General features: G+C 44.2%; 1 protein-coding gene across 3 annotated transcripts in view; it reads right to left on the bottom strand.

Annotated features, from left to right (window-relative positions):
- The window catches only part of LOC126188992 (tyrosine-protein kinase Abl), a 469368-nt gene that overhangs the window by 155636 nt on the left and 288154 nt on the right, over positions 1–25578 (bottom strand). For 2 of the 3 annotated variants that reach the window (XM_049930788.1, XM_049930789.1), the window contains exon 2: positions 5388–5762. In XM_049930788.1, the coding sequence (XP_049786745.1) occupies positions 5388–5762 (375 nt within the window). The remainder of the gene's footprint in view (positions 1–5387; positions 5763–25578) is intronic. The other variant, XM_049930790.1, reaches the window with a different exon arrangement.

Consider the following 25578-nt stretch of genomic DNA (forward strand, 5'->3'; position numbering starts at 1 on the left):
ACTATATGAACCAGGAAAGGCTGAAAAATACAACAGAAGAACTTTGTTTAAAAGATGATAAGGTAGTATGCCTAACCTGTGTAAATGCTTTAATATTTATGTATGACAATATTCTGTGGCAAGTAGGTGAATATCCAGCATGAGCTACGGACTACACTGTTAAGAAATCTAGACGAAAAGTCAGGACAAGAACAGCAGTAGTAATAATCAAGAACATTAAAATGAAATATTTAAAACTTTTATAAATGAACTAAAGTACAATCAATCTGTAAACATGAAGCACTGAAACTCCCAAATCATCATAACTCTTCATTAAAGAGTGTAACCTTCTCTAAAACCCAAAATTAATGGACTGGATGTGGTTAGCTTCACTTGTCTCATGCATACAACCAAGAGCAGAAGTTGGAAATGGGTTTTGTTCTCTGTATTTGCAGAACATTAAGTTAATATTGTCAGCCACATGTATCAAACAAATTTTCTGTAGGAAGATTCATGGTTGTGGTTACTACTACACTGGATCAAGTACTGTTTCACTTTTTGTTATTGCATAAAATGCTCTACTTGGAAAGTAAAATAGGGTACAGGGTTAAATTATGGCTGTGAGCAATGCACCTCTGCACTATGGTACTGTGTCAAAGGTTGATGAACGCATTACTTATCGGAAGTCTCACAGTCAGTAGTAAGTCAAGATTAAGAGGAATTTAAAAATTCACCAAATGTACACTGGACCAGTGCCAAGTGGGCCACTGCTCTAACTTTTTTTTTCCTAGAAACCAAAAATGCAAACCTTCAGACACATCCGATTCTAATCTCACTACAGTGATAGCTGCAGCATGATTGCAATCTTTTAGCCCACACTGCTGCGCATCATAGTGAACAAACGCCAAGTGGGAGGATTTCCAGTGCAGTCTTCACTCATATATATTGCAAGCATTCTGAACAGCTACTGCTACATTAGGAGTTTTGACACTCCTTCAGGCAACTGGACATGTCATACTTCAGCAGCTAAACTTAGCAAGAAATTTGCAAACCTAGTTCAAAGAGTGACACAAGCAGGACATTTCCCCAATATGTCATACACTGAATGTGTCTGAGATGGTCCATCAGCTATTCGAAAATTCCTGGCATATTAAAACCGTGCCCCAGACTGGAATGTGTACAATGCTATTTCAGCACAATACATATCATAATTTAATGGACACAATAACCTATTAAAGGAGATGTTCGATCAATTGCTCCTGCATTTGGATGTAGTACTGCACTCACCTTTGCAGTGAGATGCAAACTCTTTCAAACACCCTCGGATCATCTCTCAAATCTTGGGAAGACGCTGCTCCAATCTGTCAACCATATCAATGGGAGTGTTGCACACTTCACTTCTGTGGTGACCAAAAACAGCAAAATTCAGAGGATCAGTTACACACCCTGCTCTACCTATGCATCTTGCACCATGCATTATGTCTTACTTGAGCACTGAAATCGCGGTAGTGACTTCGTTTCATCAAAAGACTTCCAAGATTTCAACGTTTGTCCAGGTTGAAATACCAAATTTCCCCGTTTCAATTTTTGTTGTATGTGAGACGAAATTTACTTTACTGGCTACTATGGCTGCAAATGAATTTTTTTGAGGTGCTACATCACTTGTTACTGAGTGTTCCAAGTTTTGCTATGATTTAGTGTTACCATCTTATCCCGTGCTCTGGCATGCTATTGTATTATAACCCCGAGTACATGAGAAATTCTCATTTGAGCATGCTTCAGACTGTTGTCATTGGAATATAATGTCAACACACTTCGATAGCATCGATGCATCCAAGCTGGACGCTATGCACACTACAGACACTGTTAATGCTAAGCATAACACTGCAAGAATGTCTGCAGGGCACTACTCTGCACTGAATTAGTAAAATCAAACAGTGTAATATTAAAGCTAATCTATTAAATATTTGTGTCCAAATATGGATCCACACTTATACCTTTATAAAATTAAAAAAGGACCTTTGATTTCTGACAGTGACATATTATCATGCATGCATTATACTCAGTCGGACTCGAAACTGCGCAAAGTGGAACAGACTTCGAGGCCAAGAACCCAAGCTTCCCAAAGGGTGATGACTGCACCAGAGGCAGCCATGATCGTGCAACAAACTTAACAGTTCACTGCACTTCTTCACCTTTTTTTTAATGCGAAAACGCAACCAACAGTTTCCAAAGCAGTACATCAGAGTGAATGTAACAAATGACTGAACATTTCCATTACTAAACAGTTCAACTTCCTCTAGAGCCAGTCAGTATCCCCTGAGATTTTCCTGGGAATTCCAGGCTCTCAAATGAGGTTGCCAACCTAACATGTGATGGTCTCCCATCATGCATGAATCACATTCCCCAACCGTGGGCCATAGGTGAAACTTGCATCCAATTAGATTGTGACTTAATAATGAAGTTTACATTTTAAATATATTCATACAAACTACGACAATATTTCATACTGAAGTCTGTGGCAGCTTGTAACCACAATCTGCAATTACCTCGGGAACAGTTTGTTTACACATCCACGTTCACTGTAACGTATTTGCTTCTACTGTTGCATACTTTGGCTGAAGTCCACTTACAGTGTCAGCGGCTCTTGCACTGTGTGCGGATGTTGCCAACTGGGTGATAGCATGAAGTAACCAACGAGAATTGCTGAATGTAATGACTTCCTTAGGCAGACGATATGAAATCATTACATTTGTTTTCGATATGGAGAGACCCATAGTAACCTTTACAGATCTGGTTATTATAAGTTTTAATGTTGCTTTCTGATTTTCGTAATTCTTTGGTGAGTGGAAAAAACTAGCGCACTGACAGTCTGACCAGCAGCATAGCTCAAGGCCTAGGTTACATTGGAATGACATAATTTTATTGCGAGTTGGCGAAGCCTATGAATCTCAGCACAAAAAGTAATGAGACTGACAACTCTGTGAGCGATCTGGCAGCGGTGTGTTGTTCTGTTTGTGTAGACTGGTGTGTTCATCTCTTCCAGCCACACTGTCAAAGCTTTAGCTCTGTGCAGCTATTACTTTACTTTTGAGATGCACCACCAGTGAAACTGTGTTTTTGTTGCGAGTTACGAAAATGGAACTGTCAACATTACACCATCAAGTTTTGTGTTTAACTTGGGGAATCCGCGAGTGTGAACTCTCACAAAAGTTGAAACAGTCCTGTGGGGAACATTGATTATCTAGAGCACAAGATATTCGCCAGCACAAATCATTTTTGGAAGGCCGAGAACACATTGAAGATGGACCTCTCGGGGTGACCTTCAACTTTAAAAACTGACGAAAATGTCGAACATATGTGTGCTCTTATGAGATTATTCCTCTAGGATAGACTGTCAACAAGTGTTGTACAAAGATATCGTTGAAAGGCTCAGGAAAATGGCGAATCGAGTGAGACAAAACATGCAGACAAGGTGATGCTGCACCATGACAACACCACTGTCACACGGCCACCTCCATTATGGAATTTTTGACCTCAAAAGGCATTACCATTATTTCAGAGACCCTCTAATTCACCTGAGGACTCTGGAGAACATTCAAAAGAATGTACCTGACATGTCAAAGGCCCTACCAGTTGAAACTTTCAGCACTCTACCAACCCTGGGACCAATGGCTCCACTGCTGTACAGCTACCGAAGGGAACTACTCGTACTTTGTAGGGGTCAATGCTGTCTGAAAAAAAAAAATAGAAACTATGTTAGATAAAAAATCAGTCTCATTAATTTTCTCACACACCTCTCGGGGTGACCTTCAACTTTTATGTCCGATTTAGCCGAAAATTCTGGGAACGGAGTTAAAATTCCAAACCAATATAACAAAACGCCAGCTAGCTCTATTTACGAGCCACAGAAAATTACGCACGAGAATCTCATTGGCTGCCTACACTGTGGTGACAAAAGTCATGAGATACCTCCTAAAACCGTGTGGACCCGCTTTGGCCTGCTACAGTGCAACAACTCCAGATGGCATGGACACGATAAGTCGTTGAAAGTCCCCTGCCAAATATATCGTTCGCATTGTCCAGAATGTTCTTCAAATCACTTGTGAACAATTGTGGCCCAGTGACATAGCACATGGTCACCCATAAAATTCCATCGTTGTTTGGGATCATGAACTCTATAATGGCTACAAATGGCCTACAAGTAGCCAAATATAATCATTTACAGTCAATGATCGGTTCAGTTCGGTCAGAGGACCCAGTCCATTCCATGTAAACACAGCCCATACCATTATGGGTCCACTGCCAGCTTGCGCAGTGGCTTGTTTACAACTTGGGTCCACGACTTCGTGGGGCCTGCGCCACACTCGAGCCCTACAATTAGCTCCTAGCAACTGAAATCGGGACTCATCGGACCAAGTCACGGTTTTCCAGTCGTCTAGCGTCCAACACATATGGTCACGAGTCCAGGACAGGTGCTGAAAGCGACGTCGCGCCATTAGCAAAGGCATTGCCTATTAACGCCAAATCTCGTCGCACAGTCCTAACGAATACATTCATCGCATGCCCTACATTTATTTCTGCAGTTACTTCACGCAGTGTTGCTTGAATGTTAGCAATGACAGCTCTACGCAAACGCCACTGTTCTCTGTCGTTAGGCGAAGGCCGTCGGCCACTATTGAGAGGTAATGCCTGAAATCTGGTTTTCTCGGCATGCTGTTGAAATTGTGGATCTCGGAATACTGAATTTCCGAAATGGAATGATCTAGTGCATCTAGCTCCAACTACCTTTCTAGGTACGAAGTCTGTTACTTCCCACCGTTGGGCACAATCACGTCGGAGTCCTTCACATTAACCACCTGAGTACAAATGACAGCTCCACCAGTGACTGCCACTTATACCTCGTGCAGGCAATAAATACTACAGCCATCTGTATCTGTGCATATCGCTATCCCATGACTTGTCACCTCAGAGACAACGAGGTTATTAGAGACGGAGTACAAGTTCTGATTTAGGGAATGATGGGGAAGGAAATCGGCCCTGCTCTTTTCCAGAGGACACATCCCGGCATTTACCTGAAGCGATTTAGGGAAATCACGGAAAACCTAAATCAGGATGGTCGTACGCGGATTTGAACCGTTGTCCTCCGAAAGCGAGCCCAGTGTGCTAACAACTGCACCACCTCGCTCGTTTTGTCACCTCAATATACATCTGATTCATGATTCGTCGTGTTGACTTCCCACGATTCATCGCGCCAATTTACCAACAGCAGCAAAGCCGCCAACACCAGAAGTGCACGTTTAGCTGTAATTACATCCTATTATGTTAGACGTCGTATATCGGCGAGGAAATTTGCACAAACTGGATGAAAACTAAGTGGAAAGCAGCCCGCGTGGCGAGGTGCTCACCCTTCTTGAGGCTGAGCTGGTTCTCGCCCCCGGCCGTGAAGTCGTAGAGAGCGACGAAGAGCTGCGGGTCGTCGTCCTCCTGCGCCTGCAGCAGGTTCTCCTTGGAGGTCCAGCGGGCGGCGGCGTCCAGCGAGCCGGAGCCCGAGCCGGCGGTGGCCGACCCGCCCCCGCCGCCGCCGGAGCCGCCGCCGCCGCCCACGGCCGGCACGCAGCCGGCCCCCGTGGCCGCCCCCGCCCCGGCCCCCGACACGGAGCCCACCTGGCCCAGTGTCTCGCCGTCGGGCACGTCCGGGATGTGCGGCAGGGGCCGGCTCTGCAGCAACGCCTCTGCAACACGCGCACCGTCGCTCACCCACTGCCATTCTAGCGGCGAGCCTGCGTGCAACACAAAGCGTGCTCCGTCAGCACGGGGGCCAGGCAGCGACAACACATTTACACTCTACAAGCCCATCCCTAAAAATGAACGACTTTCTTGTCTCGATCGACTAATATACGTACGAGGCCCATACCGTTCACCGGGTATACTTCATCCGCCAGTGGCTACGTTGGCCACTCATACGTCAAAACTTTTACAGTTCTCTGTTGGCTCTCAGTTGCCTGTTTAGTGTTTTCGTGACGCCATTTTTCTTGTGCAGCAGGTGGCGAAACTATTGCGACTTATATTATTTTACGAATAGTTGTATTAAAATCTGGTTGTGCAAAATCCACCAGTATTCAGAATGAGATTTTCACTCTGCAGTGGAGTGTGCGCTGATATGAAACTTCCTGGCAGATTAAAACTGTGTGCCGGACCGAGACTCGAACTCGGGACCTTTGCCTTTCGCGGGCAAGTGCTCTACCAACTGAGCTACCCAAGCACGACTCACGCCCCGCCCTCACAGCCTCACTTCTGCCAATACCTCGTCTCCTACCTTCCAAACTTCACAGAAGCTCTCATGCGAACCTTGCAGAACTAGCGCTCCTGCAAGAAAGGATATTGCGGAGACATAGCTTAGCCAAGGCCTTGGGGATGTTTCCAGAATGAGATTTTCACTCTGCAGCGGAGTGCGCGCTGATATGAAACTTCCTGACAGATTAAAGCTGTATGCTGGACCGAGACTCGAACTCGGGACCTTTGCCTTTCGCGGGCCAGTGCTCTACCATCTGGGCTACCAAAGCACGACTCACGCCCCGCCCTCACAGCCTCACTGCCAGGAAGTTTCATATCAGCGCACACTCCGCTGCAGAGTGAAAATCTCATTCTGGAAACATCCCCAAGGCTGTGGCTAAGCTATGTCTCCACAATATCCTTTCTTTCAGGAGCACTAGTTCTGCAAGGTTCGCATGAGAGCTTCTGTGAAGTTTGGAAGGTAGGTTCAAAATGGTTTAAATGGCTCTGAGCACTATGGGACTCAACTTCTGAGGTCATTAGTCCCCTAGTACTTACAACTAGTTAAACCTAACTAACCTAAGGACATCACACAGATCCATGCCCGAGGCAGGATTCGAACCTGCGACCGTAGCGGTCTCGCGGTTCCAGACTGCAGCGCCTAGAATCGCACGGCCACACCGGCCGGTCTGGAAGGTAGAAGACGAGGTACTGGCAGAAGTGAGGCTGTGAGGGCGGGGCGTGAGTCGTGCTTGGGTAACTCAGTTGGTAGAGCATTTGCCCGCGAAAGGCAAAGGTCCCGAGTTCGAGTTTCGGTCCGGCACACAGTTTTAATTTGCCAATAAGTTCCACCAGTATTATTTAACTACAAATGTCTTGGCCTTTTCACCTATATCATGTATGAAGCTTCCCGTCAGACTAAACTATGAGCCGGACTTAGACTCGAACTCGGGAACTTTGCCTTTCGAGGGCAAGTGCTGTACCAACTGAGCTACCCAGTCACGACTCAAGATTCAGCCAAAGTTCCGTATCAGGGCACACTCCGCTGCAGAACGAAAATTTCATTCTGGTAACATCCCCAAGGCTACGGCTAAGCCATCTCTGCAATATCCTTTCCTCCAGAAGTGCTATTCCCGCCAGTTTCGCAGAACTTCTGTGAAGTTTGGAAGGTAGGAGAGGAGGTAGTGGCGACACTAAAGCCGTGAGGAAGGGTCGTAAGTCGTGTTTGGGTAGCTCAGCTGGTAGAGCACTTGCTTGCGGCAGGCAAAGGTTCCGAGCTCGAGGCTCGGTCCAGCGCACAATTTCAATCTACCAGGAAGTTTCGTATCAGCGCACTCTCCGCTACAGAGTGAACATTTCATTCTGTTGCTCGATAAATTCTCAAAACAGATCACTGATTAGTTTTTTTATCACATTTATATATCTGCCACTATATTACGATTACTGAGGTAACGTGCATAATTTCTCATTTTGGAGTTTCTTTAAGCACTGGTCATTGTTACCTCAGGATTACACACACACACACACACACACACACACACACACACACACACAGTTTATTAGTGTTGATGCAATGACAGTGTGGAACTAAGGAACACAAACAATAACGTTCGGCGTATAGAAGAAGGCTCATTTCTAACTGGTAATATATCCACAAATAAGAAAAACAAATGTCAGTCATGTACCGCTCAATTGCGAGCTACTGTGGTTCAGAGAGTGATTCAGGTATAAGATATGATGTCAAGAATCTGCATAAACAAGGAATGGAGTTTGTTTGGCCACAAATGCCAGCTACTGACTCGATAAACGGATAACAGATAATCTTAGTTCTAACTGCACCGGATGTTCTGACGGGAGGATTTAGGTTTAAATTAGAAGAAATTGGAAGTATTATACTCAACTAAATTTGGAGCTATTGCGTGGTACTCCATCCCAGCAGTACCTTTCATTATATTTATAATTTTGATGATCGATCACACTGTGACTTACGTGCTGCACTAGGCTATACTTTTCTTTTATGAGGTTTAATAAAGCGCTTAAAAAACTTCAGTTCAGTGTATTTATTTATGAGTGGTCAACGTTTCGTTGTTTTTCAAATACTGACCACAAAATTGACTGGTAGTTGACTGTTGTGGTGAAAGTGTTGTCCGGTCAATGTATCCCCAAATCTCTTCTTTTGACCACCTGCAATCGGTTCCATAATTTCCTTTGCATTTTAACGCTTTCATATAATCCCTTATGTTTCTATCACAAATCACACAAGATGAAAAACAGTCTTGACAATCACATCTTAATCCGAAAATCGGACCAAGTATACCCGGCTTACGGTATCGAAAGTCGTGAGCAATCCACTGTTAAAATTGTTCCAGTTCCAACAATGTAACAAAACGATAGCGAACTGTAAGTTTAAAACGTCATGGTTGCAAAATATTGTCACGGATTATTTACAGAATAATTGTGGTAATGGTCGACTTCGATTTATTGGGACAATTTTGGGAAAGTGGGAAAGTGTCCACCTGTAAAGGAGACTGCAAACAGGACGCTAGCGCGATCTATTCTTGAGTACTGCTGGAGTGTTTTAAATACTTACCAGATCGGATTAAAGAAAACCATCGACGCAGTTCCAAGGCTGACTGCGAGATCTGTTACCGATAGATTTGAACAATACGCCAAGCGTTAACAGCGGTGGGGGGTCTCAAATGGGGATCCCTGGAGGGATGGCGACGTTTTTTCGAGGAACACTATTGAGAAAATTCAGGAAACTGACATCTTCTACTGTCAAATTACATTTCGCATAAAGATCACTAAGTTAAATACGAGAACTTACGGCTCAAACGGTGGCAAATAGATAGCCGATTTTCGCTCGTTTTATTTGCGAGTGGAATGGGAAAGGAAACGACTAGTAGTAGTGGTACAGGGTACCTTCTGCCACGGATCGTACGGTGGCTAGCAGGTTTGTGTGTAGATGCAGAAAAGTGCTAGATATCGGCCACAGGGAGAAGCAGTTTGGATTCAGGAGAATTGCGAGGGAATACTGTGACATTGTAATTCGGTCAGAAACAGGGAAGGACTTGGAAGAGCAACAGAATGGATGGCGTCTTCAAAGTGAGTATATAAGATACACAATAATAAAAGAAAAACAATAGTAACGGAATGTAGTCGAATTACATCACGCGATGCTGAAGGATGCACACAGGGTAAATCACCTAAAACTTTCACAGCAAATATTGTGAAAATGGAAAGTGCTATTGATGTGCGGATTTCACAGAATGGATTGGAAGTCAGGACCTCGTATTGTTAGCTAATAAACAGATTGTAATAATACTTATAAACTTTATTTTTGTGTGCAAATATTCACTTTTTAAATGGCACAATGCCAACTGACATTAACAAAATGAAAATACAGTGAATTGGAATGTCAGTGGTGTTTGTTGCAGGATTACCTACCAATACAGCTGGAGAGCCTCTACAATGCTGTTCGAGTTTACAGGGAATGCCAAGTGAGCTGAGGAGTGAATGGAAATTTGGATTGAGGAGGGAGACGTGCTAGGGTAGTCCGTGCTGTTGTGCAAAGCCAAAGGTGGCGTAGTGCTTAGCATGTCTGCCTAGTGAGCAAGAGACCCAGGTTCGAATCCCGGACTTGGTACAATTTTCATTCGTCACTTTTGTCTGCATGTATACATTACAGGTGTCAGACTTCGAAAGGTCTCTGGAACAATATACGAGGGTCATTCAATAAGTAATGCCCCACAAACGTCTCTGCAGTTCCTGAGGCTGTATCTTTCTTTACCTATTGCCCAACTGTACTGTCAACTGCAGTATCGCCATCCACTGCACACAAACGTTTATGGATGTTCACCACGGTTCCTTTTTGTGCACACAAGACTTCAATAACAGCACGCTGCTTGTAACGTGAGTCATATGTAGACGTCATTTTGACACTGTATTACGGCCCTGACATCTGCCAGAACGGTTCGAAACTTCAGCGGCGCACAGAACAGACATCAAATGTGAAGCACCAACAAGGACTTTGATCTGTGTATATAAATGGATTTTTAAAAAAAATGTGGGGCACTACTTATTTAACGACACTCTTAGTTTTATTTGATACTGAAGGAATTAGATTAGGAACTGAGACACTACAGCCGGCCGGTGTGGCCGTGCGGTTCTAAGCGCTTCAGTCTGGAACCGCGTGACCGCTACGGTCGCAGGTTCGAATCCTGCCTCGGGCATGGATGTGTGTGATGTCCTTAGGTTAGTTAGGTTTAAGTAGATCCTAGTTCTAGGGGACTGATGACAACAGATGTTAAGTCCCATAGTGCTCAGAGCCTTTTGAACCATTTTGAGACACTACAAACAACGGATTAGTTTTACTATTTGGGCAGCAAAACAACTGAAGACCGAAGTAGAGAGGATATAAAATGTAGACTGGCAATGGCGAGTAGTGTGTTTCGGAAGACGAGAAATTTCTTAACGTCTAATATAGATTTAAATTTTAGAAACTCTTTTCTGAAGGTATTTGTTTGGAGTGTAGCCTTGAATGGCATTGAAACGTGGACGATAAATAGTTCACACAAGAAGAGAATAGAAGCTTTTGAAATGTGGTGCTACAGAATAACGCTGAAGATTTGATGAGTAGTTCATGTAAGTAATGAGGTACTGGATAGAATAGGGAAGGAAAGAAACTTGTGGCACAACTTGAGTAAAAGAAGGGATCAGTTGATAGAACACGTTCTGAAATACCAAGTGGTCGTCAGTTTAGTACTGGAGGGACGAGGGGAGGGAGGGAGGGATGATATTGTAGAGGAAGATTAAGACATAAATACAGTGAGCAGATTCAAATAGATGTAGGTTTCAGTAGTTACTCGGCGATGAAGAGGCTTGTACAGGACAGAATAACATGGAGAGTTGTATCAAACTAGTCTATGGACTGAAGACAACAACCACCAATAACAGCAAACAACGACTGCAGGAATGTTATCCACAAACATCATCCCATGCTAGTATATCTTTACGTCATCAGAGTCTCGCGTGACCACAGGCAGTACTTCGTTTCGATAGCGTGCTGTCATTGAATTCTTCGTTAAAGAGTGAAATTCTACGGCTGAAATTCACTTCAGATTTCAACGTGCTTATGAAGATGTCTGCTTTGGTGCCAGTCGTATTATGAGATGAGTAAAACATTTCAAAGGTGGAAACACGAGTATCTAAAATGAGTCTCCATTTAAAAAAAAATTAATGACATAATTAGAGAAGCCAGGCGTGATACAGTGAATGAAATCGCTACAAAACTTGCAGTAGGACACGATATAGTGTAAGTAATGAGTCAAAGCTTAGGTTATAGAAAAGTTTGTGCCCATTGGGTGCCATGTTTATTGACTGAAAACAAAAACCTCGGAAATTAACAATCATCCAAAACCTTCAGAGATTTCAAAATGAAGGTGATTATTTTTTATAGTATTGCCACAGGCGATGAAAGCTGGTTCCATGATTACGACCCAGAAACAATATGCCTGAGTATGGAATGGCAGTACATGGATTCGCCTCGAAGGAGGAAGTGAAGACAGTGCCATCTGCTGCAAAAGTTACTGGCAGTGTCTTCTAGGATGCACAAAGTTGCAGTCTGGCTTTCTTGCACCTAGACAAGCCATTCATGCTGCCCGCTATATCCAGACAATTATCATCCTGCGAGAGGATAACACGCGTCCTCACACTATTCGTGTCATTGTGAAGAACATTACGACATTGGGGTGGGAAACACGTTCACATGATCTCTTTAGTCCTGATTTGGTATCCTGTGACTGCCATTATTTCGCTTTTGTTAAGGAAAATATGCAAGGTTTGTATAAGGAGACGGTCGAGGATGTTTGGGAAGCAGTTCGTCAGTATCTTCAGGAAGCTGGAAAGGAGTTCTATTGTAAGGCTGGCAGTGGTTGTTTTCAAATTTCCAGAACAAGGGGAAGAATGTGTCCAAAGAATGGAGACAAAGTGGCAAAGTATGTTCATTAAGATGATGCTGCCTACTTGTTTTGTATAAAGAATAAAAACTTTTGCTCTTAGTTTCACTCTCGTACTCGAACAATATACTGCACACTTTTCGCGGAGGGGGGAGATTCGACATTGCAGCTATAATCGCGCCAGATTGGAATGCAACCTGTATGGGCAGAAGAAAGGAGACAGCGTGCCTGTTACGCATTAAACCATTGATTACTATGAAAATAACAATTTTAAACTGTTGTTATTGACTGAAGAGTTGTACATTCAGATGAAAGGGGTCTCGCCAGAGTGCTGTGTCGAGCTAATTGAACTTCTGAATGGCGAAAACAACACTACTAGAACACAAAAGCAAAATAACTGAACAGCGACAACAACTGGTCAGATCATTTTTCTCCTGACGCGGTTTCGCAGCAAAACTCTCTCAATACTTTTCACATTGGCCTACTTGAAACCATGCCGCTCTTTTCATTATTATAATGGTACTCCTTGTGAGATGTGTCCCATATTTCAGGGCATTTCTTCACCTCTTCAGTAAGCATTTCTACATCCAAGGCGATTCCATCCGTGAACACGTGCGTGCTGTCCAAGTCTCCCGTGACTGCTGCAAGATCGCAGTGCATCACAGCCGTACCGTGCGCGGCTCAATTTCTTCCCATTTACTGCTGGAAGGCCATTTGCCAGTGACTAAAAGTGTCATAAAAGCTCATGCTCAGCAATACGCTGAAGCAAGCAGCTTGCGCCGAGTACATACGCGTTTTCTATGATCTTGCGCGACGAAGGACAAACATTCATTACAAATCTAGATGAAAGAAGTTGGGAGGGAGGGGGCTTGCCGGTATGAGTGGTCGTGTGGCACGAGTAGTAAAAAAAATCAATACGGGGCCTGTACGCTACGGACGTGATGCCGGAGCAAACGATTCAGCGATGATGTCAGTAGTACTGTGGTGCAGGTACACATATCGCCCTTTTTTTCGAGCTCTATTCATGAATAGAAAGAAAATGAAAACAACGGTACAAATATTTCATTCATGCATTACACGATGGTAAGTAAATAAGTAAAGTTTTTTTTCTGCTCTTTGGGTTGAAAGAACGAATTCAACATTGTCATGCCTTAACTTCTAGGTTGTTCTTGTGGGTGAGCCTTTTACGAGGACCGTTTTTTAAGTAAGTACCGTTTTGAAATTTAAAAAAGACGTGCTAAGATATCTCAATTTTATTTTTACATGAAAGCCTGTAACTTAATCTACGCATTGACGCCATTACAGTCTGATTCTTCCTTGTTTACGTTGTGTACTGAGTGTTTAAGATGCCTCCGATAATCGTGAGTCCCGCCGACTGTGAAGTACGGGCTGTTATAAGATTTCTTAGTGCTAAAGGCCTAAAAGCGATCGATATTCATCGTGATATCTGTACAGTTTACGGAGAAAACATTATGAGTGATGGAGTGGTAAGAAAGTGGGTAATAGCATTTAAAGATGGCCGCACAGATGTGCATGATGAACAACGGAGTGGGCGTCCTTCGGTCGTTAATGAAAGTTTGGTGCAGGAAGTGGACAATAAGCTGAGAGAAAACAGACGCTTTACGATTTCCTCCTTGCAGGATGACTTTCCTTATGTTTCTCGTAGTGTTTTGTATGGCATTGTGACCGAGCACTTGAATTACCGAAAATTGTGCGCACGTTGGGTACCGAAAAGGTTGACGGATGTGCACAAAACCAAACGTTTAGACAGTGCATTGACTTTCCTTGAGCGGTACCACAACGACGGTGATGATTTCTTAAGCCAAACTGTTACGGGCGATGAAACATGGGTGGCCTACTTCACACCAGAACCAAAGCAACAGTCCATGGAAGTTGAGTATGGGCATCGTTTTGCTGCAAGACAATGCCCGTCCGCATGTGGCGAATCAGACCGAAGATCTCATCACATCTTTTCGACGGGAAACTCTGGATCATCCTCCGTACAGGCCCCATCTTGCGCCCAGTGACTGCCATCTGTTCCTGCACCTGGGCGGTCAGCGTCTTCAAGACGATGACGAAGTCAAAACAGTGGTGATGCAGTGGTTAACAAGTCAGACGGCAGACTTATATGAGGTGGGTATTCAAAAACTGGTACAACGTTATGACAAGTGCCTCAATATTGACGGAAATTATGTAGAAAAGTAGATTAAGGTACAAGCTTTCATGTAAAAATAAAATTTTTGAGATATCTTAGCACGTTTTAATTTCAAAACGGTACTTCACGCCTCGTATTATAAGCGCTCCGTTGTCTGTAAGCACCGACGAAGAAATGTGGACAGTGATTCGTTTTCTGTACTCTCAAGGGGCTAAAGCCTCGGAATTTGCTCGCACAATGCAATTGCAGTCTGGCGATTGCCAACTCAGCGAGCGAAAAATTTACGAATGGATAAATGGCTTTAAAAGTGGTAATGTTCTGCCCCCGAAGAGTGTTCGTGAATGCCATCTACTTCGTAAATGAGCAGTGACATCGAGACAGCTGAGCGTCACATCAGAACTTATGATATTGCGCATAAATGGAATGTTAGGCACGATTCACGATTTGCAATCGTATATGAATATCTAAACTATCACAAGGTCCGTGTCGTTTGGAAATGTCAGTTCCCATTTAACGCTTCCTGTAGAAGGGGGAAGACTTTCTCAATCTCATAATAACCGTTGACGAGAAGTCTATCCATCACAACGAACCACAAAGCAAGCAGCATAAAATTGGGGAGAAGTGTGGGCATGCGAGAGGGGGAATGAGAGGGGAGGGACAAGCATCATTATTCGTTTACGACAAAAAAATTCAAACGCCGAGCTTCTGCAGGAAAGTTGATGATGACAATATTTTGTAACATGAAAAGTCCATTGTTGATTATTACACCCCTAAAAATCAAAAGGTGAATAGTGACAGCTATTAAGAGCTATGGGGAGAACTAAAACTCAAAATCAAAACGAAGAGGTGAGGAAAGTTTTCAACAGGTGTAATTCTGATTCATGATAATGCCAGACCTCATACAGCTCAGAAACCAACCTCAGTATTCAAAACAATCTTTTTCGGCTGCTGGAACACTTACTGTCCTGTCCTAACTCCAAGTGATTTTTAACTTCTTGGTCCGATGAGGGAACACCTGGCTAATTCCAAGTTTTTGTCTGGTGACGAGGTTATGGAGTGCAGCGATAATTAATGGGCACGATGCTACACACCTTCTTCCAGCACGAAATTACGGAGCATGTCAAGATATGGAGCAAGTGTTTAGAAGTTGAGGGAAAATATGGACAGAAATTACACTGAGGTGGACAAAGTCCTGCGACAGTAATATGCACATATACAGATGGCAGCAGTGCGGCGTACACAAGGTACGAAAGGGCAGTGCATTGTACTCAGGTGATTCATGTGAAAAGTTTCTGACCACGACGAGAATGAGCAGACCTTGAACGCGGAATGGCAGGTAGTTGGAGCTAGATGGATGTGACATTCCACTTTGAAAATCGTTAAGGAATTCAATATTCAGACACCCACAGTGTTAAGAGCGAGCCGAGAATACCAAGTTTCAGGCGTTAACTCTGACCACAGCCAACGCAGTGGCCGACGACCTTCACATAACGACCGAGATCAGCGGCGTTTACGTAGAGTTGTCAGAGCTAACAGACTGCGTGCTGTGGTCTAAGTGAACCGATCGTTGACTGGAAATGATGCATTTATTCGTGGACTTCATGTTCCATAACATCGGTGGAATTTTTATGGATTACAATGTGTCGTGTCACCGAGCCACAACTGTTAGCAATTTGTTTGAAGAACATTCTGGACAATTAGAGCGAATGATCTGGCCGTCCAGATCGCCCGACATGAATCCCATAGAACATTCATGGAACATAATCGAGAGGTCAATTCGTGCGCAAAATAATGCACCGGCCAACACTTTTGCAATTGAGCATTCTCAATATTTCTCAGAGGACTTCCGCTGACCTTTTGAGTCCATGCCACGTCTAGTTGCTGCAAGGAAGGTTCGACACGATATTAGGAGGTATTCCATGACTTTTGTCACCTCAGTATACAAAGCGTGCTTGGGGACGCGGAAAGCTCTGCAGTCGTACTGTGGAAATGTAGCTAAGTATCTGACGTCCAAAAGGGCATGATCATTGACGTTCGGACTAAGGTTTGAAGCATTTCAGAAGCGGCTAAGTTTCTAAACTGATCGCGTGCTGCCTTGGTTGAAATATACGGTGCATGCCAAAATGGCGCTATCCAAACCCGGGGCCAGGCCACTGTGGTGCGCCGGCCGTGGTGGACGAGCGGTTCTAGGCGCTTCAGTCCGGAACCTCGCGACTGCTACGGTCGCAGGTTCGAATCCTGCCTCGGCCATGGATGTGTGTGATGTCCTTAGGTTAGTTAGGTTTTATGTATTTCCAAGTTTTAGGGGACTGATGCCCTCAGATGTTAAGTCCCATAGTGCTAACAGCCATTTGAACCATTTTGAACCACTGTGGTGCACCACGGGCTGCAGAAATGTGTACGGGCGAACAGACAAGCAACTTTTGAGCAAATGACTGTCCAGGTGAACCAAGGGGTCACATAATCGTTGGCGGTAGCGTGACCTTGCATAGAAACTAGGGGGCCCGTGGAATACCACGATATGGCTGCCCAAATCATCACCAAACCGGCGTCATGTTTCGCTCTTGGGAAGTAAACTCATCCGACCAAATTACTTTCTTCCACTGCTTGCACCATAGTCCAGGTTTTACGACATTGCCACCACTTTATCCTGTTACGGGCATTTGCATCACTGATGAGTAGTTTCGGGATTCCAGCTTGTCCGGCAATTCCCAACTTATGTCCCCTGTGTTGTTTTGGTGCTAACAAGGACCGCGAATGCGACATTCAGTCCTTCTGTGACTCTTGCAGCTCTCGTTCCCTTGTATGTCGTCACAATCCTTTTCAACGACCGTCCGCAATGATCACTCAACACACACTTTTGTGCGCTTTGTGACTTAGCGGATGACGTTTTTCCGCTTTCGCTGTATGCGGTATAAATCTTCGATCTTGTGTCTCATGAAACCCCAAACACTTCGGCCACCTTCGCGAAAGAACTTGCCCCCCTTTTAACAGCCGTGTACCGCAAGTCTCTAGAGGGACGGAAGGTTCCAAATGACTGGAAAAGAGCACAGGTAGTCCCAGTCTTCAAGAAGGGTCGTCGAGCAGATGCGCAAAACTATAGACATATATCTCTGACGTCGATCTGTTGTAGAATTTTAGAACATGTTTTTTGCTCGCGTATCATGTCGTTTTTGGAAACCCAGAATCTACTCTGTAGGAGTCAACATGGATTCCGGAAACAGAGATGCTATTTTCCTTGACTTCCGGAAGGCGTTCGATACAGTTCCGCGCTGTCGCCTGATAAAGTAAGAGCCTACGGAATATCAAACCAGCTGTGTGGCTGGATTGAAGAGTTTTTAGCAAACAGAACACAGCATGTTGTTATCAATGGAGAGACGTCTACAGACGTTGAAGTAGCCTCTGGCGTGCCACAGGGGAGTGTTATGGGACCATTGCTTTTCACAATATATATAAATGACCTAGTAGATAGTGTCGGAAGTTCCATGCGGCTTTTCGCGGATGATGCTGTAGTATACAAAGAAGTTGCAGCATTAGAAAATTGTAGCGAAATGCAGTAAGATCTGCAGCGGATAGGCACTTGGTGCAGGGAGTGGCAACTGACCCTTAACACAGACAAATGTAATGTATTGCGAATACATAGAAAGAAGGATCCTTTATTGTATGATTATATGATAGCGGAACAAACACTGGTAGCAGTTCCTTCTGTAAAATATCTGGGAGTATGTGTGCGGAACGATTTGAATTGGAATGATCATATAAAATTAAATGTTGGTAAGGCGGGTACCAGGTTCAGATTCATTGGGAGAGTCCTTAGAAAATGTAGTCCATCAACAAAGGAGGTGGCTTACAAAACACTCGTTCGACCTATACTTGAGTATTGCTCATCAGTGTGGGATCCGTACCAGATCGGGTTGACGGAGGAGATAGAGAAGATCCAAAGAAGAGCGGCGCGTTTCGTCACAGGGTTATTTGGTAACCGTGATAGCGTTACGGAGATGTTTAACAAACTCAAGTGGCAGACTCTGCAAGAGAGGAGCTCTGCATCGCGGTGTAGCTTGCTCGCCAGGTTTCGAGAGGGTGCGTTTCTGGATGAGGTGTCGAATATATTGCTTCCCCCTACTTATACCCCCCGAGGAGATAACGAATGTAAAATTAGAGAGATTCGAGCGCGCACGGAGGCTTTCAGACAGTCGTTCTTCCCGCGAACCATACGCGACTGGAACAAGAAAGGGAGGTAATGACAGTGGCACGTAAAGTGCCCTCCGCCACACACCGTGGGGTGGCTTGCGGAGTATAAATGTAGATGTAGATTACGTAAGCACCCACCATGCAAGCACCAATAATTTGCCCCTGTCAGAATTCCCTTAGCTCCGACATAATGCACTCACAACTAGAGCAAAATAGTGATCTGACCACGACAGACACTTGCAACGTATTAAGGGCACCGCACAGGTGTCGTTCGTGGTCAAATACAGCATCGTATGCATCTCTGTTTCCACATTTTTCTCCAACCCCTATACCCCCAAGCGGCTGTCGACCACACTTACCGATAATGTTGAAATAAACATCCCGGTTCATCCTAACCTGCATGAGTGGACCGAAATCATGGTGCGAAAAGTTCCTGCAGAACATTACAGAACCAACTTAGGCATCAGCTAAACCTTCAACACATTGCCGGTTAAGCACCTCATTTGTGCATCGGTATGCTCAAAGCCTTGAGTCATTTGAAAGGTGGCAAAATCGCGACTCGTCGGGTCACACTATATGCCTCGAATCAACTACTAAGTTTTGTGTTGTTCGGCCCACCGAAGACTCTCAGCTTCTTGTGTCGCGTTGAGCAATGGTCTCTTGCGATGTACCCATCGACGAAAGTCCGTTGCGTCCAGTTCCCTTCACAATTTTCGGCTGGATATGGTTGATATGGACCTGCATTCTGTGACAACAGCAATTCTTAGTTTGAAACGGATCGTCATTGACAAGGCGTGACGCTCGTCATCACTATTCTTACGCCATATTACGTGGCTGTTAGTGGTACGCCATTCGCCGTCAATGCGTTGGCCAGTCCACAATACTACACCAACGAATCACGCAACTTCATTCACAGTGTGGTTACACGCACATTGTGAACAACAGGCCCTTAACTGCCATTCTCTCTCTTCCGTCGACACATCATACTGCACTAACTCCTAACAATCGGTTCACACACACACACACACACACACACACACACACACACACACACACACACACACACCACTTCACTGCAACTACCGCCTGGTACCAGTACTAGAGCGCCAACAGCAGCCCGAAGCGACGGATGGATCTTTTGAGGGAGTCACTAACACTTTGTCTGGTAACAGTATTACTTCCTTCTCTCCACGTTCCCTAATGTGGGCGACAGTTCCATTATGCGACCAAGCAGTTTACCTCGCGTAATCACCTATCGTTTGCACACCTCAGATTTCATCCAGCTCCAAACCAAAAATCTAATGGCGTAAGGTTTGGCAATCTTGGTGGACAGTTAACTGTACTACCATCACCAATCCAGAGATAAGCGTCAGTGCGCCACTAATCCGAAAACAAACGTGTTTTAAACGTGTGCTCTCGCGGTAACTATTCGGAATAGGGCATATGTCAACAACAGTTTTTTGTTGTTGCCTCAAATGAGCTTTCCTTTCATATCCCTGAACACTGAGTATTCCTCCTGGGACACCCTGTATGGATACATCTTGTGAAATGACCATGACGGGCAAACCGGATATTTGAGGTCAGTCCGTATGACAGTCATGCTTCCCACGTCATTTTCGCGGATGGAACAGGAAAGCGGGGCGGGAGGGGGGCACGATGACGACGACGACGACGACATTGGTTTTTCTAAGGACACTTCAGCACACACCCTTAAGATGGGTTGCAGAGTTTCAAGTTCAATAAATTACCGATTATTTGGGAGCGGATTATCTGGCTAGCGAATTATCCATGCATAGTTCGACGATTTTTGAAAAAATAAAGAAAGAAGCCTTAAGTAGTTTGTTAAGTCGGAACGAATATCTTCGTTCAGAATACCAATTGCTGGTCATTGAGACTTAGGTGACGAAAACCTCATCGCGTTGTTTAACAGTGACGCATATGAAAGGGAATTTGCGTACCTAGATGACGTGGTTATAGTGAATGAAGTGTGTTCAGTACAGAAAGAGAACGGTGACAAGGTAATCTAGGCTCCCGTTATCACACACAACCGAGGCACTGAGATGCTTTGATCATCATTAGAGTTTGTTGGACAATATTCGTTTCACTATACGTAAACTGGTGCATTGACTCCCCGGAAAACGATTACGTCGTATGGGGAAAAAAGTGGATGAAAGAGATGAACAGAAAATAATTGCACGATTGCTTCCCGAAAGTGAACTAACAGCAGTTTTAATACACTACAGCGTGTTTAGGTGTAACTTTGAACGTAATATCTCAGTTTTAGGCGAGTAATGCGTAGAAGTAACATAGTTTTCATTCGTGACATAAAATACATTTCGTAAATACAGAAGACTCCCGGGGCAAAAAGGTGTATTTTGTAATATCCGTGGTTTTCGGATATCCGCGCAGTTTCGGGTCGCCTTGATCCAGATTACCAGCAGTAAATGTAACCTGTACATGAGAGCACTGTATCAAAGTCTACTACGGAATCGCTTGGTACACGGCTCGGCCCGCGACCTTTTTTATGCGGACCGTGGCGTGCAGCGACCGGAGCTACGCCGCTGTGCGCTGTATTTGGCTCAGACAATTGCCCCGCCACGAGACGTGGGCAGGGGTGCCGCGGAGGGTCTGGCATCGACTCAACTCGGCAGGCCGTGACTCAGCCGGGCAGCAGACGCCACGGCGCCGGCACGGGGGCGCCTGCCTTCCTCTCCTCTCCTCTCCTCCCCCCCCCCCCTACACCATTGCTGGCCTCCCTGTGGCCTCCAACTATTCGGCAATACTTTCTGCTTTTAAGTCCAATTGTTAGAGGGAATTTGGGAGGAACGGCGGGGGAAGGGGAGAAGGAGGGCGGGGGGGGGGGGCTATCACAGTGGGTATCATCCAAGTGGTGGGCAAAACTGACCAGTCAAAACAGACACCGGTATTTTAGTTCTGAATAACCGGTATTTTTCGGAATTTGTTTGGTATCAAGTTGTAACAGATTTTTAATTTTTTTTACTAATAACCGGGTAAAATACTGGTATATCTATTTGCCATAGCAGCAGGGCAAAATTTTTTCATTTTTAAACAAACATTTTTTTAAAAAAAAGGAGTAACTTCAATTCGTTAAATTTACATTGGTTTGAAATATTACACTATATAAAGAATGGGAAAAATCTGTCAGTGCTATTTTAATATCAATGCTGAAAGAAACAAGCAATAACTACATGGCATAAGAAATGGCATAGCATTGCTGAGACAATAATGTCCCTGTTACTGTGTGTCGTGGCTTAAGCAATGCGTGTACGTGCAATGTGCAAGACTTCGTCGCCGGACATCCGTTGTATTGCAGAATGGTATCAAACCTAGTCTGGAAATATTTTTAAGAAGTGCATAGCGACTAAGTATAAATCTTCATTTGCTCCAAAAGATTAAATAACTGTCTGCCATTTTTGTGGAATAACAAAAAAGAAAGAACGTTACAGAAACAGTAATACACGAAAAGCTTTGTCTGCTTGTAGCCCTTGAAAATGAGCAAATCAATACGAAAAGCAGAGTTCTTTACCAGCAGTTTTCACCCTTTAGAATTAACTATGCGTAATGCCAAAATAGTGATATAATCCCCGGCTACAACATAGATTTTGTGTGAAGTTTCTAAAATTAGAATCAATGGTAGAATACTGGCGATTTTTTTTTGTATTCAACCACTTATCACTTTTCGAAAAAAGTAGCGAATGACGGACGGACTAAGTCTTCTTTTATTTGCCTCTTTACTTTAATATTTTGATTGTATTTTGAAACAAACAGTCCACATTTCTCAATCTTTCTTCGATTTTTAAGTTTATTACAGTAAGGAATAGGAATAAAAAAAAACAGAAAATTTCGGAAACCGGTTATATCGAGCGGTTCTAACAGTCAGCTTAAACTGGCATGGAAAAAAGCGATATACAATCTAAAGTTTCTGGGCTAACTTTCAGGAGAATACAGGAGTATGAAAGCAAAGTATCTAAAATAACAAGGAATTCTTGAAAATTACACGCTATGTTTAACACCGCATATTTTCAGTAGCTTGCGTGAGCAGTCCAGTCGGCAGTAGCTAAAATTTCCTGGACTTTCAGTATGTTGTGTACAGGTGGTCTGCAGCACAGAATTCATGTTTTCGACCTCGAGGACCCTGAGCTATTTTGGCGGCGGGGGGAGGGGACGTGGGAAAGGGGCGGAGGGAGGGGACGGAGATAAGAAAAATCCGCGAAATTTTGGCACTTTTTCGACGTCTGCTCCAAATTTCCCCCCCTTGCGTTCCACGATAAAAAAAACACTTAAACCTTTTACATGTAGCATTATATTTCCTACAATTTGCAATGATTTAATGTCTGTCCTGACGCCAAATGCTCACCAAGATATAGAGCTTCAAAGGCACGCCCAACATCCCAAAAAATAAATGCAGTTGTTACTATAATTTTAATTTTATAACACTTTTAAACACATAACAGCATGTGCCTCCAGCAGTCAATTATCTGTCCTAAGAAGCTTTGCAATGGAGCTTAGCTTCCTGGCACGTTAAAACTATGTGCCGAGTTCGGCACATGAACCTGGGACCGACTGAGGTATCTAAACACGACTCACGACCGGCCCTCACAGCTTTACCTCCAGCAATACCGCATCTCCCACGTTCATACTGTATGTTTAATATTTATATTGGGAGGACGTATTTTTTTCCTGCCATTTTTACGCAGCCGTAGGCATAAATGAGCATCCCACTGGAGGGTGGGGCGAAAGGGGACTCTCGCTGTTAGGTGTTGATCGTTAGAGGCAGGTACAATTATCTTTTTCAAAAGTTCTACAATTAAATGAGAAATTGTATTTCAGTATCTGAGTTTCATTACGTTCCTTTGAAGCTCCCTATCTTGATTAGTATATGATGTGAAAGTAAGTTTGACCAGGGGAAATACAGAAAATTTTACGTTCTGCAAGACGTAAGGGTAAAAAATAAGGTAAAAAACTGAAAAATTAAGAAAATTCCTCACTTTTGCAGCTCCCCCTTAGTTAACACACCGTTATCGAAATCGAAAGTTTGGATTCTACACCAATACATAACAAAAGTTCATAAAATTCTGACCTTTTCTAAAATATAGAGCGCCTGTCGACTGTACCCCGATGGCTTGCCCTTGTGGTTAGGCTCAAGGCCTGACCGGTAACATTCTAGCCAGGTAAAGGCGCACATTCAAAGGTTGGCCGCACTAGCATAAACCACACGTGGTTCATAGACTGAGTGAAGTTGGGCAAGGCAGAACAAGACAAAAATACCTTCCACGAAGGAAAAAATAACACAAAGACCTACATTCCCGAACCTATGAGAAAAGACAGCTTTCCCACTGTTAACATGTTCATATACTCATAACCTGCAAAAAGAAGTTCTTACAGTCGTGATTAGTGAAACACTAGCAATGGTGAGTGCATATTTCGATCGCATAAATTATGAGGCTGACAAAATTACTATTGTTTTTAAATAAATTGAGTACCATATGTACTTCTCAAATTTTCGGATGAAACTTTTCAAATTACGGAATTTCTGGTTAAGCTACAGGCGACGAATTAAGCACTGATGTAAACAAAGTAATATATAATTCTAAGCATCTATGGCACGTTCAAAGATTGACAGGAGGGAACCCTCCCCCCTCTTCCCCAAGAACTGTATCCTAAAACCGTGCCTGCTTACCTATGAAAGGATTACACCGTATAAGAGCGAACAGTTGCCTTCGACATTTGTAGACACTTTTAAAATTATGTGCTGAGAAGGTAGTCCAACCTGAACAACTCCCTTTCTCGCCTACTCTCTTCGAGAAAAGCCCTCACTGCAAACAACACGGGCAGACTTGCATCAAAAAGTCCACTTTGACTCTACAACTTCCGTAACATGGCACAATAGTGCTGCTGAGTGAGTTAAATGTCTCACTTGTCTTGCTGACGTCTACAAGACGACTACAGATGAATAATACATGTTACCAAGAGCGCTCGTTTTTTGTTGGTTGGTTGGTTTAAAGATTAAAGGGACCAAATTGCAAAGGTCATCGGTCCCTTGTTTCATAAAAACACAGAGCACAATGAAACCATCCACCAGTCAGGCGAAGCACTAAAATAAAAATTCCGGGGGAAGAAAAGCCCCATGGTCAATGGTAAGACAACACGGAAAACGGAGCACAGCAACAAAAACAACATAGAGAACAAAGGCAGAAGGAATTAAAACTGCACAGCAGAGGACTGTGGCTGGCTGATCACGAAAATAATAGGATGAGCCAGCCACTCTGCAACACGTTAAAACCTCCAGCCTAAAAGATTAGGGTGGAGTCGAATTACAACACAAAACAAAGTAAAAGATACAGCACAAAAGAGGGTGACGCAATAAAATTAGAGGGACCTATAAAAGCCACTTGCTCGAATAAAACTTAAAACACGATCTGCCATAGAGACATCGTCACCTAAAAGAGACGATAAATCACCCAGGAGATTAAAAGTTCGCCTGAGGGCGGTTAAAAGAGGACATTCCAACAATATATGGGCCACCGTCATGGTTCCACCACAGCGACAATGAGGGGGGTCCTCTCGACGCAGCAGATGACCATGCGTCAGCCAAGAGTGACCAATGCGGAGCCTGCGGAGCCTACAGAGAATAACAGAATACCTGCGAGAGGCCCGCAGGGAGGAACCCCCACACGGTCGTGGTCTCCTTTACACGCCGCAGCTTGTTGGGTACAGACAGAGTGCGCCATTCGTCTGCCCACACCCCAAAGACCCGACGGCGTAACACCGATCGGAGATCAGTTGCCGGGAGGCCGATCTCCAACGGCAGTTTGCGGGTGGCTTCTTTAGCTAATTTGTCGGCGTGTTCGTTTCCCGCTATCCCAACGTGTCCCGGGGTCCATATGAACACCACTGAACGTCCACGCTGTTCAAGAGCATGAACGTACTCCTGGATGGCAACAACAATGGGATGGCGTGGGTAGCACTGGTCAAGAGCCTGTAGACTATTGAGAGAGT

This window comes from Schistocerca cancellata, chromosome 5, assembly GCF_023864275.1.
Source record: "Schistocerca cancellata isolate TAMUIC-IGC-003103 chromosome 5, iqSchCanc2.1, whole genome shotgun sequence".
NCBI classification, from domain to species: Eukaryota; Metazoa; Arthropoda; class Insecta; order Orthoptera; family Acrididae; genus Schistocerca; species Schistocerca cancellata.